The sequence below is a fragment of the Mirounga angustirostris genome, unplaced genomic scaffold, assembly GCF_029215605.1.
Source record: "Mirounga angustirostris isolate CCGP_5_RB_7025 unplaced genomic scaffold, mMirAng1.0.hap1 SCAF_17, whole genome shotgun sequence".
NCBI lineage: Eukaryota > Metazoa > Chordata > Mammalia > Carnivora > Phocidae > Mirounga > Mirounga angustirostris.
In genome coordinates, this window is record NW_026991725.1 from 41,470,300 (window position 1) to 41,483,052 (window position 12,753).

General features: G+C 57.4%; 1 protein-coding gene across 1 annotated transcript in view; it reads right to left on the reverse strand.

Annotated features, from left to right (window-relative positions):
• Positions 1–12,753, reverse strand: part of DNAH17 (dynein axonemal heavy chain 17) — a 101,298-nt gene that overhangs the window by 78,189 nt on the left and 10,356 nt on the right. Inside the window, exons 5-14 of the mRNA XM_045888354.3 lie at positions 12,512–12,611; positions 12,253–12,338; positions 11,936–12,061; positions 10,817–10,969; positions 10,624–10,710; positions 8,808–8,975; positions 8,426–8,542; positions 4,259–4,524; positions 3,920–4,115; positions 1,774–1,920 (exon numbers count right to left, since the gene is read on the reverse strand). Coding sequence (XP_045744310.1) covers positions 1,774–1,920; positions 3,920–4,115; positions 4,259–4,524; positions 8,426–8,542; positions 8,808–8,975; positions 10,624–10,710; positions 10,817–10,969; positions 11,936–12,061; positions 12,253–12,338; positions 12,512–12,611 — 1,446 coding nt within the window. The remainder of the gene's footprint in view (positions 1–1,773; positions 1,921–3,919; positions 4,116–4,258; positions 4,525–8,425; positions 8,543–8,807; positions 8,976–10,623; positions 10,711–10,816; positions 10,970–11,935; positions 12,062–12,252; positions 12,339–12,511; positions 12,612–12,753) is intronic.

Sequence of the window (12,753 nt, forward strand, 5' to 3'; positions counted from 1 at the left end):
AGGGAAGGCAGCAGACACACGGCCCTGCGGCTCTAGGAAAGGGGCCCTCGTGTCAGGAATCCGTGAGCAGAAGCATCTTTAGGACAGAGTTGAGACACAAAGCACAAGAACAAAAATAACATTCCTGGCCCCAGACAGTTGTCCAGTTGGCGGCAAGCTGGCTGCGAGAACCATCAACCTTCTGGAGCTAGCTCAAACCTCGTGAGGGTGTGCAGAACGAGTTAAGGTCACAAACAGGAAACCCACAGACTTGGACGCATCTGGAGGAGCCCCCGGGATGGGACCCGCAAAGTCCACATCCAGGCTCCTCCTCCGTCACTGGGGGCCTTTCTGGCCGCCGGCTACGCTCCCCGGATCCCTTCTTTCTGCAGTCTGTGCTTCTGCCCTTCTCTGTTCCTCCACTTCCCCAGGACTCCCACCTGAAGGAGGCTGGCATCTCCTCCAAATTCCCAGGGCTCCAAGGAGAGGGAATCTTGTGGGCCCCTTGCTGGATTAGGTGGGTGTGGGGGGGGTCAAATGGCTCCCAGAGACATCCGCATCCTAATCCCTGGGATCTGTGGCCATGCAAAAGAAAATTTTGGGGGGTGATTCAGTTAAAGACCTTGGCGCCGGGAGGACATCCTGGGTTATGGGGGGAGGGGCAATGCAATCACAAGGTCCTTAGAAGAGGGAGGTGATAAGGTCAGGGGGAAGGAGGAGGCAGAGGCTGGTGGGGGGGGGTTGTCATCTGAAGGTGGAGCAGGGAAAGCCGTGGCCTTGAGGAGGTGGGAAAGGCAAGGAAGTAGATTAGCCCACTGGAGCCTCCGGGAGGAAGCAGCCCTGCTGACACTTTGATTTGAGCAGAAGGAAACAGATCTTGGACTTCTGACCTCCAGAACGGGAAGAGAGTAAATGTGGGCCGTTTGAAGTCATGCAGTCCGTGGACGATTATGGCAGTGGTCCCAGGAAACTCATGCAGAGCCCACATCCATCCTAATCCGCTGTGGCTTGGGCGGGAGTGAGGAGGGATCTGCAGGTGGGGTCTGTATGGAAGGGGGTGCCTGCCACGGTCCGCGGTGCCCCGCGTCCACGCCTCTCTGGGCCCCCTTCCAATCACCAACCCAGAAGGGCGTGTCCCCTAAGGCCAGTCAGTTACTCTTATTCAGAACCAGCTTCTTCACGATTCCTTGTGTCAGGTCCCCAGCTCTGACTGAAAAGGGTGGAGCCCAATGGGGGCTTGAACTCACAACCTTGAGATCAATACCTGAGCCGAGATCAAGAGTCTGATGTCCAACCGACTGAACCACCCGGGCAGCCCTGAAAGGAATTCTTGATCCGCAGAGGTGACATGCACCTGTCCCCTCCCCAGGCCCCGATCTAGCCTACCTCAATGGGCAGCTCTCCCCCTCCCCCTCCCCACCGCATGGTGCTGGGAAATTTGTCATCCCGCCCAGATTCTGGCAGATGCCCACCCCGCTACATGTTAATGGGTGTAATGGAATGACTTTGATATGACCTGGAGCAAAATACATTTAGGAGAGTAAAGCCCCTCTAAGCAGTCATGGAGCTAGAACGTAAGCCAAAGTCCAATGGAAGTTTCCATCTTCAGCTGTTCTGAGTTCTCATCATTTTTGCTGCCCCCATGTGCATCAATAGCCAAGTGGCTCGAACCACATCTCGACATGAAAAGGTACTCACTCTCTCTGTTGCCCTTGGGAGATCCTACACCTGCGTTTGCTCTCAACAAAACCCCAAACTTGGCAAGTAAAACGAAACAAAACTATATCAGCTCACCTCATTGTACCAGCCAACGATGAGTTCCAAGTTGCCCACAAACTTCCGGAAGGTTTCATGTTGTGAGAACAGATTCTCAGCGCTGCTTGGAATCTCTTTCTGTTGCTGGAAGCCCAAGTACTTGACTTCTCTCAGAACTGCCACCAGCTGTAAGGCCAATGAAGGTCACAGAAGACGTCAGGGCATGACCCCAGCCGTATGGCACTCAGCGACACAAGGGAAGGTCCCTCCCTGGTCCCTCCCTGTCCTGGGCACACGCTCGCCTCTTGGCAACCAGGACACCAGACTCTCCCGGTCGCTGCCATCGGGCTCGCTGGACACTTTGGAGATGTGCATGCCGGCGAGTCCCAGGGTGTCATTCCTCTGGATCTGCTCTCACCCCAGTGACCTCCCCCAACCCGACCCTCAGACTCCTGCATCCACCTGCCCACTCAGTGTCTCCATTCGGATGTCCACATGACGTCTCAAGCCCGACGTGGCCAGAGCAGAGCCGCCTCGCCCCACAGCCAGCTCTGCCTGCCCCCTCCAGCTGATGGCAGCTCTGTCCTTCCAGTTGTCCAGCCCAGATATGCTGGGGCTGGTCCTGTCTTCCTCGAAGACGCTATTTCCAACCCACCCAGAATCTCACAGTCTCACGGGCTCTATGACCAAAATCCAATCTCCCCTCACACCCTGGTCGCAGCCACGCTGGTCCAGGGCCACCACCTTCTGTGGTCTTTCTCCTGGATTAAGGCAAAAGACTCCTAACGGGTCTTCCTGCGCCTACGCCTGCCCCCCCACGGCCCCCAGGCTATTCACACACAGCACCTGGAGGGATCCTTGACACACAAAGACCACCTCAGGGCGTGCCTCTGCTCCCAAACCTGCCATGGCAGTCACGTCACTAAGAACGAAAACCCGAGTCCCTTCCATGGCCCTAGACCTCTCAGCGCCGTGTCCTCCGCCCTCCTCCACCCCCTCCGTCACCTCCTCCCCCCAACATCTGAAACTTCAGCCTGTGCCCCACCCCCCAGCTCTGTGGAAGCCCCTTAAACCTGCCCCTACTCATCATCACCTCCCCAGCACTGCTGTTAGCGCTCATTTATACTCCCTCCCGCCCCTCTCCCCTCCCACCTGTCCTCCCTTCCTCCCTCCCTCCCTCCCTTCCTCTCTCTCTCTTTCTTCCCTTCTCCCCATCCTCCTCCCCCAGTAAGAGGTAAGCTCCAGGAGGACAGAGATTTTTGTCTGTCTGGTTCACTAATTTATTCCAAGCACATACCCAGAGTAGGCGCTCAGTAAATATTTGTTGAATTTTTTAAAAGAATGAATTTTAGTGGAAGAGAAGGTTTCAGAGGAAACCTCACATCTGCCTCCCTGATGTCACTGCCGGGGTTTGGAGCGGGGCAGGAGCAGGGGCCTCCTTGCAGGAATCCCCGCCACCCCGCCTCTGTCTTCGGAGCAAGGCTCAGCTACCCAGGTTTTAGCCCGGGGACGCAGGCCCCGCGGCTCCCGCGTGAGTTCTCGCCACCTCGCCTGACTTAACCGGAGGGCCCATTAGTTCAGATTCTGCAAAGACCTTTCCTTGTGTGTTTTTGTCAATCCTCAAATTGATGTTTCCCCTTGGGCTCCCATGAAAGGCAACCAAGCTTTGAGGGAGTGTAGTCCCTGAAGCTGCTTTTGGCCATGCTATTTTGTCTCGTATCTTAGATACATCCTGGGGGTGCCTGGGTGGCTCAGTCGTTAAGCGTCTGCCTTCAGCTCAGGTCATGATCCCAGAGTCCTGGGATCGAGCCCCACATCGGGCTCCCTGCTCCGCGGGAAGCCTGCTTCTCCCTCTCCCACTCCCCCTGCTTGTGTTCCCTCTCTCGCTGTATCTATCTCTGTCAAATAAATAAAACCTTTAAAAATAAATAAATACATACATACATACATACATACATACATACATACATTCTGGACACGCTTTAATCCTTAAGGAATAAAGCTTTAGCTAAATATGTCACAGACATCAACCCCCACAAGTCTGCTTTGGGAGAAGGGGACCAGCCTCGGCGGCACCGGCGGACTTGGGGCTTCTCCCACCGCCCCACCTGCCGTGGGGCCCTGGTCCCCGCAGAGCCCCTTGACACGGGACGCCTTCCGGGCCCAGTGGTGGGACGGCACCCACCGCTTTGCTGAAGTTGACTTGGACGAGCTTGGTGACCGGGTCTCGCCGTATCAGGGGCTGCCCCAGGTTGAAGTGGCAGTCCTGGTCCACGCCGGCCACCCACTGCTGGTAGATCTTCTCTCGGTAGCCCCTCAGCAGCTCCAGCATCTCGTCGTACTTCTGGTAGATCAGCTTGGCCTCCGAGCTGGACATGACCCTGGAATCAGTTAGAGGGGGCGGTGAGGGGCACCCTATGTGTGGCAGTCAGCTCTCGGGGTGCTAGGAGAGGCCCGCCCCTGGCCCGCAGCCGCCGGGGGCGCGCCGCCCACGTTGGGGGGGCCGGCTGGTGCCACGACTCACGGGTGCTCTATGAGCTTCAGGTCCCGCCTGGGCGCCTCCAGCCTCTCCTGTAGCTCCAGGCTCCACTTGAGCTGCCCAGCCACGGGGGGCATGTTCTTGTGGATCGGGGGGATATTCCCATCTGCAGAGGCCGCGAGCTGCGCGTCATACAAGGTCTTGGTGTTGTCCAGCTCGGCGTCAAAGAGCTCCAGCATGGCCGAGTACCTGGGCACCACCTCCGCAAGGATCAGGGGCCGCTCCAGGAGGCCCCCGCACACATGCAGGAGCTGGGGAGGAACAAGAGACACGCCGTCGCTGAGGTCCCCGCCTCCTGCCCCGTCCCTGAGGTCCCCGCCTCCTGCCCCGTCCCCAGCATTGCTCCAGCCTCGAGGCAACTGGCACAATGCTTGAGGCCAAACTTCAGGGGCAACAACTCCTGCCCCATCAGGACAAGGAACTTCTATGCCTCTGTGATTTTCATGTTGGCGGCTGCTGAGTCCCCAGGTGCTTGGCTGCCAATCACCACCACAAAGTAGGTCTGAGGCCTGGAAGCATTCCGGGCCCAGGAGAAGTCAGGCTGACCAGGGTGGAGGTGGGTGTGGGGGCGGGGGGCCCCGGTAATGAGCACGGAGGCTGAGGGTGGGAAGCCGGAGACGCTGCCCCCGAGACCCGGAGGGAATCACAGAGGGAGCCTGCGGATGTGTAGAGGCCATGACCCTGGGGGTTCGAGCCCAGGTTCCCTGAGTCCCCGAGGAGCAGGGACAGCCCGTGTCCCCGGTCACGTCCTTTCCGGGTGAGGAAAGGCTGGGCCTGCGGACCTGAACTAATCCAGGAGGCGTCACACCACATTTCTGAAAGCAGTAACCGAGCGCGAGTACCTCTCTGCAAGTAGCTGGCTCATCACCCTCACACTCTACGTCTGCTAAACATGGGCAATTGCAAAATGAAAAGCTTAGTAGGAGAGAGGAAGCTACTTTATCTGGGTGTTTCGGTTAGGGTCCTGGCTGCAATCAGATGGAGAATTTCCTAAAAGGTCACTGTTCAAGGTCAGGGCGCGGAGGAACCTAGGGGCAGTGCAGGCCCTGGGCTGGGCTGCTGGGGTGGGGTCTTCCTAGAATCTGGAGAGAGTTCCGGAAGCTCCACAGCCAGCCTGAGGTCTGCCAGACCCAGGCCAAGGAGAGCTGCTCCGGAGGCAAACGGGGATCAAAGGTGCTCAGACCACACAGTCTCACAGCCCTGGGTGTCTGGGGGCACTGGACCCGAGTCTCTGCTTTGCCCCAGATTTTGGTGTAAGGAATAGGACAATGTCCCCAAAATGGCCTTTTCAGGCAAGAGCGAGACACAGCTGTAGGAAGAGATCTGCAGGTCCCCGAAAGCCAGACGGGGCCGCTGGACCACTGGGAGAAACCGAATTGGGACGCTCCAAGCTCAGCTCCCCGCAGGGGCGTGGCTGATGCACCGGGTCACTGGGGCCACTTCCTACCAAAGGGACCTGTCCGCTTGGGAGAAAAAGGTGCATCTTGTGGATTCGTGACCCTCCTGACATTTTGTCTGCCGGCTCCCTCCCATGCCCCTCTCTTTTTCACGTTTACATAGTTTTTGGCTCCTGGATCCTGGGAAGAAAGCTAATTTTATTTTCTATCAGGAGATCATGCAGAAAATTTCTCTAGAACTTTCCTGGCTGCGTGTGAATTCCTGACACTGAGAAGCAGCTGGGGGGCAGCTGGGGAGCTTGCAGGGAATGGGGGCACTGGGAGGGAGGGAGCCCCAGGGCCCGTCCTCATTAGGGGACGGGTTTGTGTCAAGCGGGAGAGAAAACACTCCCAGATGCGGAGGAAGAGTCGCGTATTTAGAGGTGGAAATGGTTGACAGGCACTCTTTTCTTTGCTCCCTTGGCTTCCTTTTTGTTTTTTTCTTTTTAATCTAGCACAAGCACAAAGTTACAATTTAGGAAAGAACCTTTCCTCTATGTGTGCAGAAGCCAGATTGGGGCTATAATAGGAGAGAGGATGAGCTCCCTGAGAAGGCCGAGATTCAGGCTTAGCTCCTGGTGGGCCGGGCGCAGGGCTCAGTCCTGTAGGTGCCTGGGGGTCGGGGCGCGGGGGGGCTTCCTGCCGGCCACCCCACCCCTCGGAGTGCTGACCCCTGACTCCTGATCACGAAGGGGACGGGCTTGTTGGTTTGGCCCCAATAGTCCAGCTGCTTCCCCTGGACTAGACAACAACACAGAGTCAGAGCCCACGGTAGGGAGTGCGGAGGGGCTGCCTCCCTCCACGCCCCCTTTCCCCCCCTACAGGAGGTGAGACGTGCTATCCGCCCACTCCCCCACCCTCCGTGAGCTCTAGTGCTGTCTTAGTTTTGGAGACCCCATCGCGGGGGTGGGGGAGGGGGGAGACTGTTGTTTCCAGGTTAAAGGCCCGGCTGGAAACGTGTGTTCGGGGACCCTTCCGCACTTGGGTAGCCCTTGGAGCTCTGTGACCCCAATACAACTCCCCTCCCTTAGCTGGAGGCAGTTCCCTCCACGGGAAAGCTTAAAAGCACCTACTATGTGCCCAAATCAAGTACCTGTCCTCAGGGAGTTTATATTCTAGTTGGGAAGACAATGAACACAGAGAGATCAACACACAACAGAATAGCAGGGAGGGCCAGCAGAGAGGCAGGGACGGGGAGGCCTCGCCTGCAAGGTGGCCTGAGACAGCTACTTAGGGGGAAGGATGTCCCAGTGGAGGGAAGAGCATTGAGGTGCTGTGTTAATTCGCATTCACTGATAATTCTGCTTAGAGCACCAACGCAATCTAACTAAGACTTGATTGCTCATCACATTGCAGAGTTTCAAATTTCCTTGCATTTGCATTTTAAAAAAACAATGTCTAAAAGGCAAAGGAATGTCCTGGCATCTGTGTTGGGGAGATCCAGGAAGACGGCCCGCACCCTGAGCTGCCCAGGCCATCCCGACTGCCTTCCCGTCTGGCCACACTCTGGGATGGTTTGGGGTCCTGGCTTCTCTAACTGGCTAATTGTGTGACTCTGGGCAGGCTTCTTGACTTGTCGGAGTTGGTAAAAATGGGATGGATAATGTAGGTAATGAGTTTAGCAAACACCATGGGACCCAAGATCCTATAATAATTATTGGGTGTCTCCTGTGGGCACCAAACTGCCTGCAGCAACCTAGAGGCTTGCCAAGCAAAGGGAAGAGGTAGCTCGGACCTGCAGGGTGTCCTAGTCGGCAAACATGCATAACACTAGGCAGATAGAAGAAAGCTACTCAAGTATATACATATATTCACTCATTTAAATGCTCAGTCCCTGTTCTCCAGAGGAGCTATAGATCGATCTTCAAAAATCCCCCCTCAGTGGTTTGTCCAGGGCAAGGCAGGCCACAGAAATGCAGGAAGAAGGGCTGGGCTGGGACAATATGGAGTGGTGGGGACTGGGGCACACTGGACTGCCCAGCTCCTCACAATCTAACCGGCTGGGTTGGTGGCAGTTGCCACCTTCCTGTTTTGCCAGGGGCTTTTCTGGGTGCTCTCGAGGTCAAACTTAGATGTACTCATGCATTGGCCGTTTGTGTTTCTCTCTTGAATTGATGATCTCTAAGGGTTTTAGCACTTCCCGACTGTCCATTCTTTTAAGATTCTTTTTTCATAGCATCATTTCTTTTTTTTTCAGTGTAAAAGTGCTGCACGCTTAACACTTGCAACTTGGCCAAGTGTAGTAAAGTACACAAGAGGCAGACGAGTACCAGCCAGCTCCCTGCCACCCAGAGGTGGCTCCTCAGTAACGAGGCCAGGCTGCTCTTGGAGTCTCACGTGTCAAAGAGGGTGTGACTTCAGTGCAGTGGGTCTAAAAGTGTATGTGCTTTATTGTCACGGCCACTTTGCCTCTAACTTTCGGTCCTTTTAAGCAGGGGGAACGATGAATCAAATAAGAATGAATGGACACCCTTCTGTAGTGAGAATCAGTAGAGTAACTGTCCTCTTAGGCTTAGTCCCTTTTCTTACTCTACAAGGCAGCCACCAAACCCAACGGGAGCTGCCTGAGGTGCTCGCGGCCTGAGAGAGGCCCCTGTCCCCCCCGCCCCCCGGGCCGGCTCCTCGTCTGCAAATGAGGTCAGCCCTAAGGGGGCCCCGGCAGGCCCTGGGCGCTGCTGTAACAGCTCGCTACCCGAAGGCCCCTGCCCGCACCCACCTTGGCACAGGACTCGATGGAGCTATAGCCGTCAAACCCTTGGCAAAAGATCGTGGCCAGCCGCCTATCCAGATCTTGAATTTTGGTCTCAAAATCAGCGTAATCGTCATCGAAACTCTGAAAGTGAATTAAAACGTCCACCTGCGAATCAGCATGCAAAGCGGGGGTGGTGCTCGCTCTGCCCCCACCCCTGCCCCCGCCCCCACCCCTGCCGGCAGGTTTCGGGGCTCCATCTGAGGATGCTCATTGTCATGGGGATGGCCCCAGGGGCAGTTAGTTTCTGGGACGTCTTCAGAACGTGACCAACACTCCCTCCACATGTCTCCCCACTCCTGGGGCATCTGACATAGGTCCAGCCGAGGGCCCCCCCCCCCCGACTCACTGAGTCTCCAGGGTCCAAGGGGTCATATTTGCATTCAGCAAAAACCTTCACCAGCTCAAAGACCTCATCGTAAATCTGAGTGACCATGCTTCCGAGGATGTTGGCCCTCACGCCCCCGAGCTCGATCTTCTCCAGCTTCAGAAACTCAATAGCTGTTTTATAAAGATCCTGGTGGAGGAAAAAAAACAGTAATCTTCATAACTAAACACAACGGATCAGTCACTGATCTAGCTCTGACCCCAGCAGGGAGGAGCCAGGGAGTGAGGATGGCCCTCTGACCTGGGGCCACCTGGCAGCAAAGTTGGGGGGGGGACCCTCTGTTTATTTCTGTCCTCTAAAGTCCTCTCTGGAACACAGAGAGAGGGGACGGAAGGAAGGGCCCCATGAGTCCTCTCCAAGCGTTGAACAGGGGAATGCGGAGATGAGGTGGGGCTCTTATCCGGACCCTGCTCTGGAGTGATCTAAATAGATCACGCTTTCCTGGGGCCCCCATGTCCTCAGCTGTGGGCGGAAGCAGTTGGAACCTCACATGGAGGTTTCTGGTGTTGTGACTAAGCTTCAAATCCTCTGCTTCCTGGAAGGCCATCAGCACTTAGAGCCCGTCCCTGACCCACCGTGACCTGTGAGGATGCCCTCCTGCAGGGGATGCCCGCCCAAGGCACTACTTCCTCTGAGGTGGGGCTCTCCTGGAGGCTTCTCCTGGAGGCTTCTCCAACTATTCGGGCCCCCCAGGGGGGCTTTCCTTTCCAGAACTCTCCCGCGCTCTTCCTTTTGACATTTCCTCACACCCGGTCCCCTCACGCGTTACCTCCCGTGTCTGTGTGAGGCCCTCGTTTCCCAGTGGATCCTGAAGGCTCCTTGTGGACCCCAGGCAGCCTCGGGAGCCTGACCCAGGGCCTGGCACCCAGGGCCTGGCGAAGCAAGATGCGCACGTGGTGCTCACGCCACGCCCCTAAGCTGGGGCCGGGGTTGGGGCCGTCTTCCCAAAATGCCATCACCAAAGCAGACCCAACGAAAAGCAGCAGCGGGGTCAAATGTCCTGAGCTCGGGGCTCGTGCCGCCAGAAGGAGGGAGGGGACAGCGGGGAGACATCCTTTCCCAGAAAGCTCATCCCGATTCAGGACCTGGGAGCCTCTGGGCTTGAGGAAAACCGTGATGCAAATTTGCAGTCCTTAGTGGGCCTCGTCCACCTGTGGACGAAACTGTGGAGACCAGACAGGCCTGCCCAAGGCCACTGCTGACGGTGGTGGCCATCGGGAAAACCAATGCTCCAGGGTTCCGGGGTGATTTTCCCCTTTTGAATGGTGTGAATAGTTGGTGGGCAAAGGTAAAGGACCATACAGAAGATCACAAACAAAAAGCAAAACTTTCTTGCCTTGACCCCGTGTTTATGCCCTGGCTCTTCTCCTCAGAGGCAGCCGTCTTGAACCAATTAAAAACCAATTAAAAATGCTCATTTGCTCTGTGTCACTCTGTGTATCTGACCGTGCAGGGCCCTGCCCCTGCCCACACTTGTCCTAACCGAGCCGGCTAACCCTCGCCCACGGCCGCCCAGCTTCCTGCTGATGCCCGTGTAATTTGTCATCAGCCTGCTCGGGACACAAGGCATGGATGGGGGAGAAGCCCCCCATAACGGGGCACTTTTGTTCTTGGCCAATGGCTCCAGGCATGGAGGAGGCCGGCCCCTGACTCGGTTTCCCCGCGACACGGATGCTTGGGTGTGGCTTTCATCCTCCCTACCGGGAGATGTGGGCGTGGGACAAGGATGGGAGACGCAGCTCTGCTAAGGGCAGTTTGAGCCACATTTCACCTTTACCTCAATGGTCTGGATGCGATGGAAGAAGGAATTCATCCTGGAAAATGCCAGAGAAGAAGGGAATTCCCAGGGCACCGGCTCCTTGTCCTACGGGAGACACAGAGAGGAGGTTGTGCGCGCCTCAAACACTCCTGCGGACGCCTGGGAGCCCGCGCCCACACGTCCTTGATCTTGCTCTGAAATCAGGCCGGACCTTAAAGAAAAGCTTCATGTTTGCGCAGCAGAAATCATAGGCGCGGTAAAGCTCCTTCAGAACGTTCACGGACAGAGAGATGTTGCTCAGAACCTCCTCTGTTTCTCCCTGCAAGCCTTTCAGCACCTCTTCTGGGCTCAGGAAAGTGCGCGTCTGGGCAGAAGAGAAGACATTCCAGTCCTGAGAGCGCTCTGGGGTGAGGTCCAGGGTCTGCTCGGCGGGCTACAAACAGCCCGCCTCGGGGCCCACAGTCGGCTCCTTCAGACACGTTAGCCGTCCCTGAGGTCCAGGTCCCGACCCGTCTGCCCACTGCCGGCCCATTTTCATTCGGGAGACTGAGCTGCTTCCCTGTGCGGCCCCACACCCCCTACGGCTGCAGCCGAAACAGATCTGGTCCCAGATGACTGGGGGCCCTTCAGGGCCCGAGAAATCCAGTCCTGCCCCGGGCGGCGGGAGCCTGGACCGCAGGGCCCTTCCGGGCAGCAAGCACGATTTTAACCCATGCGGGATGCCCAAACAAAACGCTCGCGGCCGGCTAAGGAGTGCTTGGGAAAAGGAAGGAAGACAGGGAGTCTGCGTTGAGGAAGACAGGAGGCAGGTCAGTGTAGGAGCAGATAAACCCCACGACCCTGGCCGAGGCCTGGGGTCCTGGGACTCGGCGGGTAGCCCCATTTTTTTCCTCCTCCCTCCCGCCGTGGGGCCGCTTGGGCTGACACTGCCCAGTCTCGGGAGAACTGTGGGTGGCCACCAAGCTCAGCCTCGGGCCTGGAAACCCCAGTGCCGACATCTTTGCCTGTTTTTAAACTGCCAGGGTGGCGTCACCAGGTAAGCGTCCGACTCTTGAAGATCTCGGAGTCCTGGGATCGAGTCCCCTATCGGGCTCCGTGCTCCGCAGGGAGTCTGCTTGGGATTTCTCTCCCTCCGCTTCTCCCCCCAGCTCATGAGCACATGTGCGCGCTCTCTCTCTCCCACTCTCTCCTCTCTCCCCCAAATAAATAAAATAAATCTTAAAAAACAAAAAACAAAAAACTGCCCAGATACACGGGCAGGGGGGAAGCCGAGCAGGCAGGGAGAGGCCCCAGTCGGGAGGCAGAGGGCGGCACGGTGGGGCCAGGTTACCATCTCGATGATTTGGTTGCAAAACTCCTGCAGGATGACGATGAGCCTGGAGGGCGTGTTGTAGTGCTCGGACGTGGCCCAGATGAAGCAGACGGTATAGAGCACCTTCGCAATGAAGGTCGGGAGCTGTGGGGAGATGGGCGGGTATGCAGCCCCTCCGCCCTCCGCTTCGCAGGGCCCCGGGAGGGCACCCCAGAGGGGAAGGAAGAGGCGCTCCCCAGGACCACGCAGCCCCTCCCGGCCAAGAAGCCCACAGCCCCCACGCCCCTAACGCAGCAGACCAGCCCCTAAGAGTGGCCTTTCTCGGGCTGACACACCATCGTGAAGTCGGCCTGCTCCATCTCCTCCAGCAGGATCCGCAGAGGCTTCAGATACAGAACGATGTCGCTGGCCTCCTTCAGCCCTGCACGGAAGGAGAGCAAGCGCTCGCGCGGCCCCGACGGTCAGAGACGGGGACCGGCGGCTCCATGCTCGTGGACACCTGCTCCCTCAAGACCCAGGACCTTCCCCAGAGGAAGGTGCGTGTGGGCAGGCGCCGCGGCCCCCGCCAAGGACAGTGCCCCTTCCTCAGCTCACCCTCCATGACGTCCGTGTACACGTTTTGCAGGGCTGGGCAGTAACAGCTCTTGGCTTTTTCCAGGATCTCAACTATTTTGTTCACTTTGGGCCTATTCAGCTGAGAAACAGAGAACAGGAAGCTCGGGGAAGCTCCAGAGAGGCTCGGAGACCCTACACAAAAGGCACCTGACCCCGCGGCCGCTGGAGCCCAGGACTTTGTGCAGGTTATCCGGTCCCCTCGGGGGCCCTGGGGGTCCGCA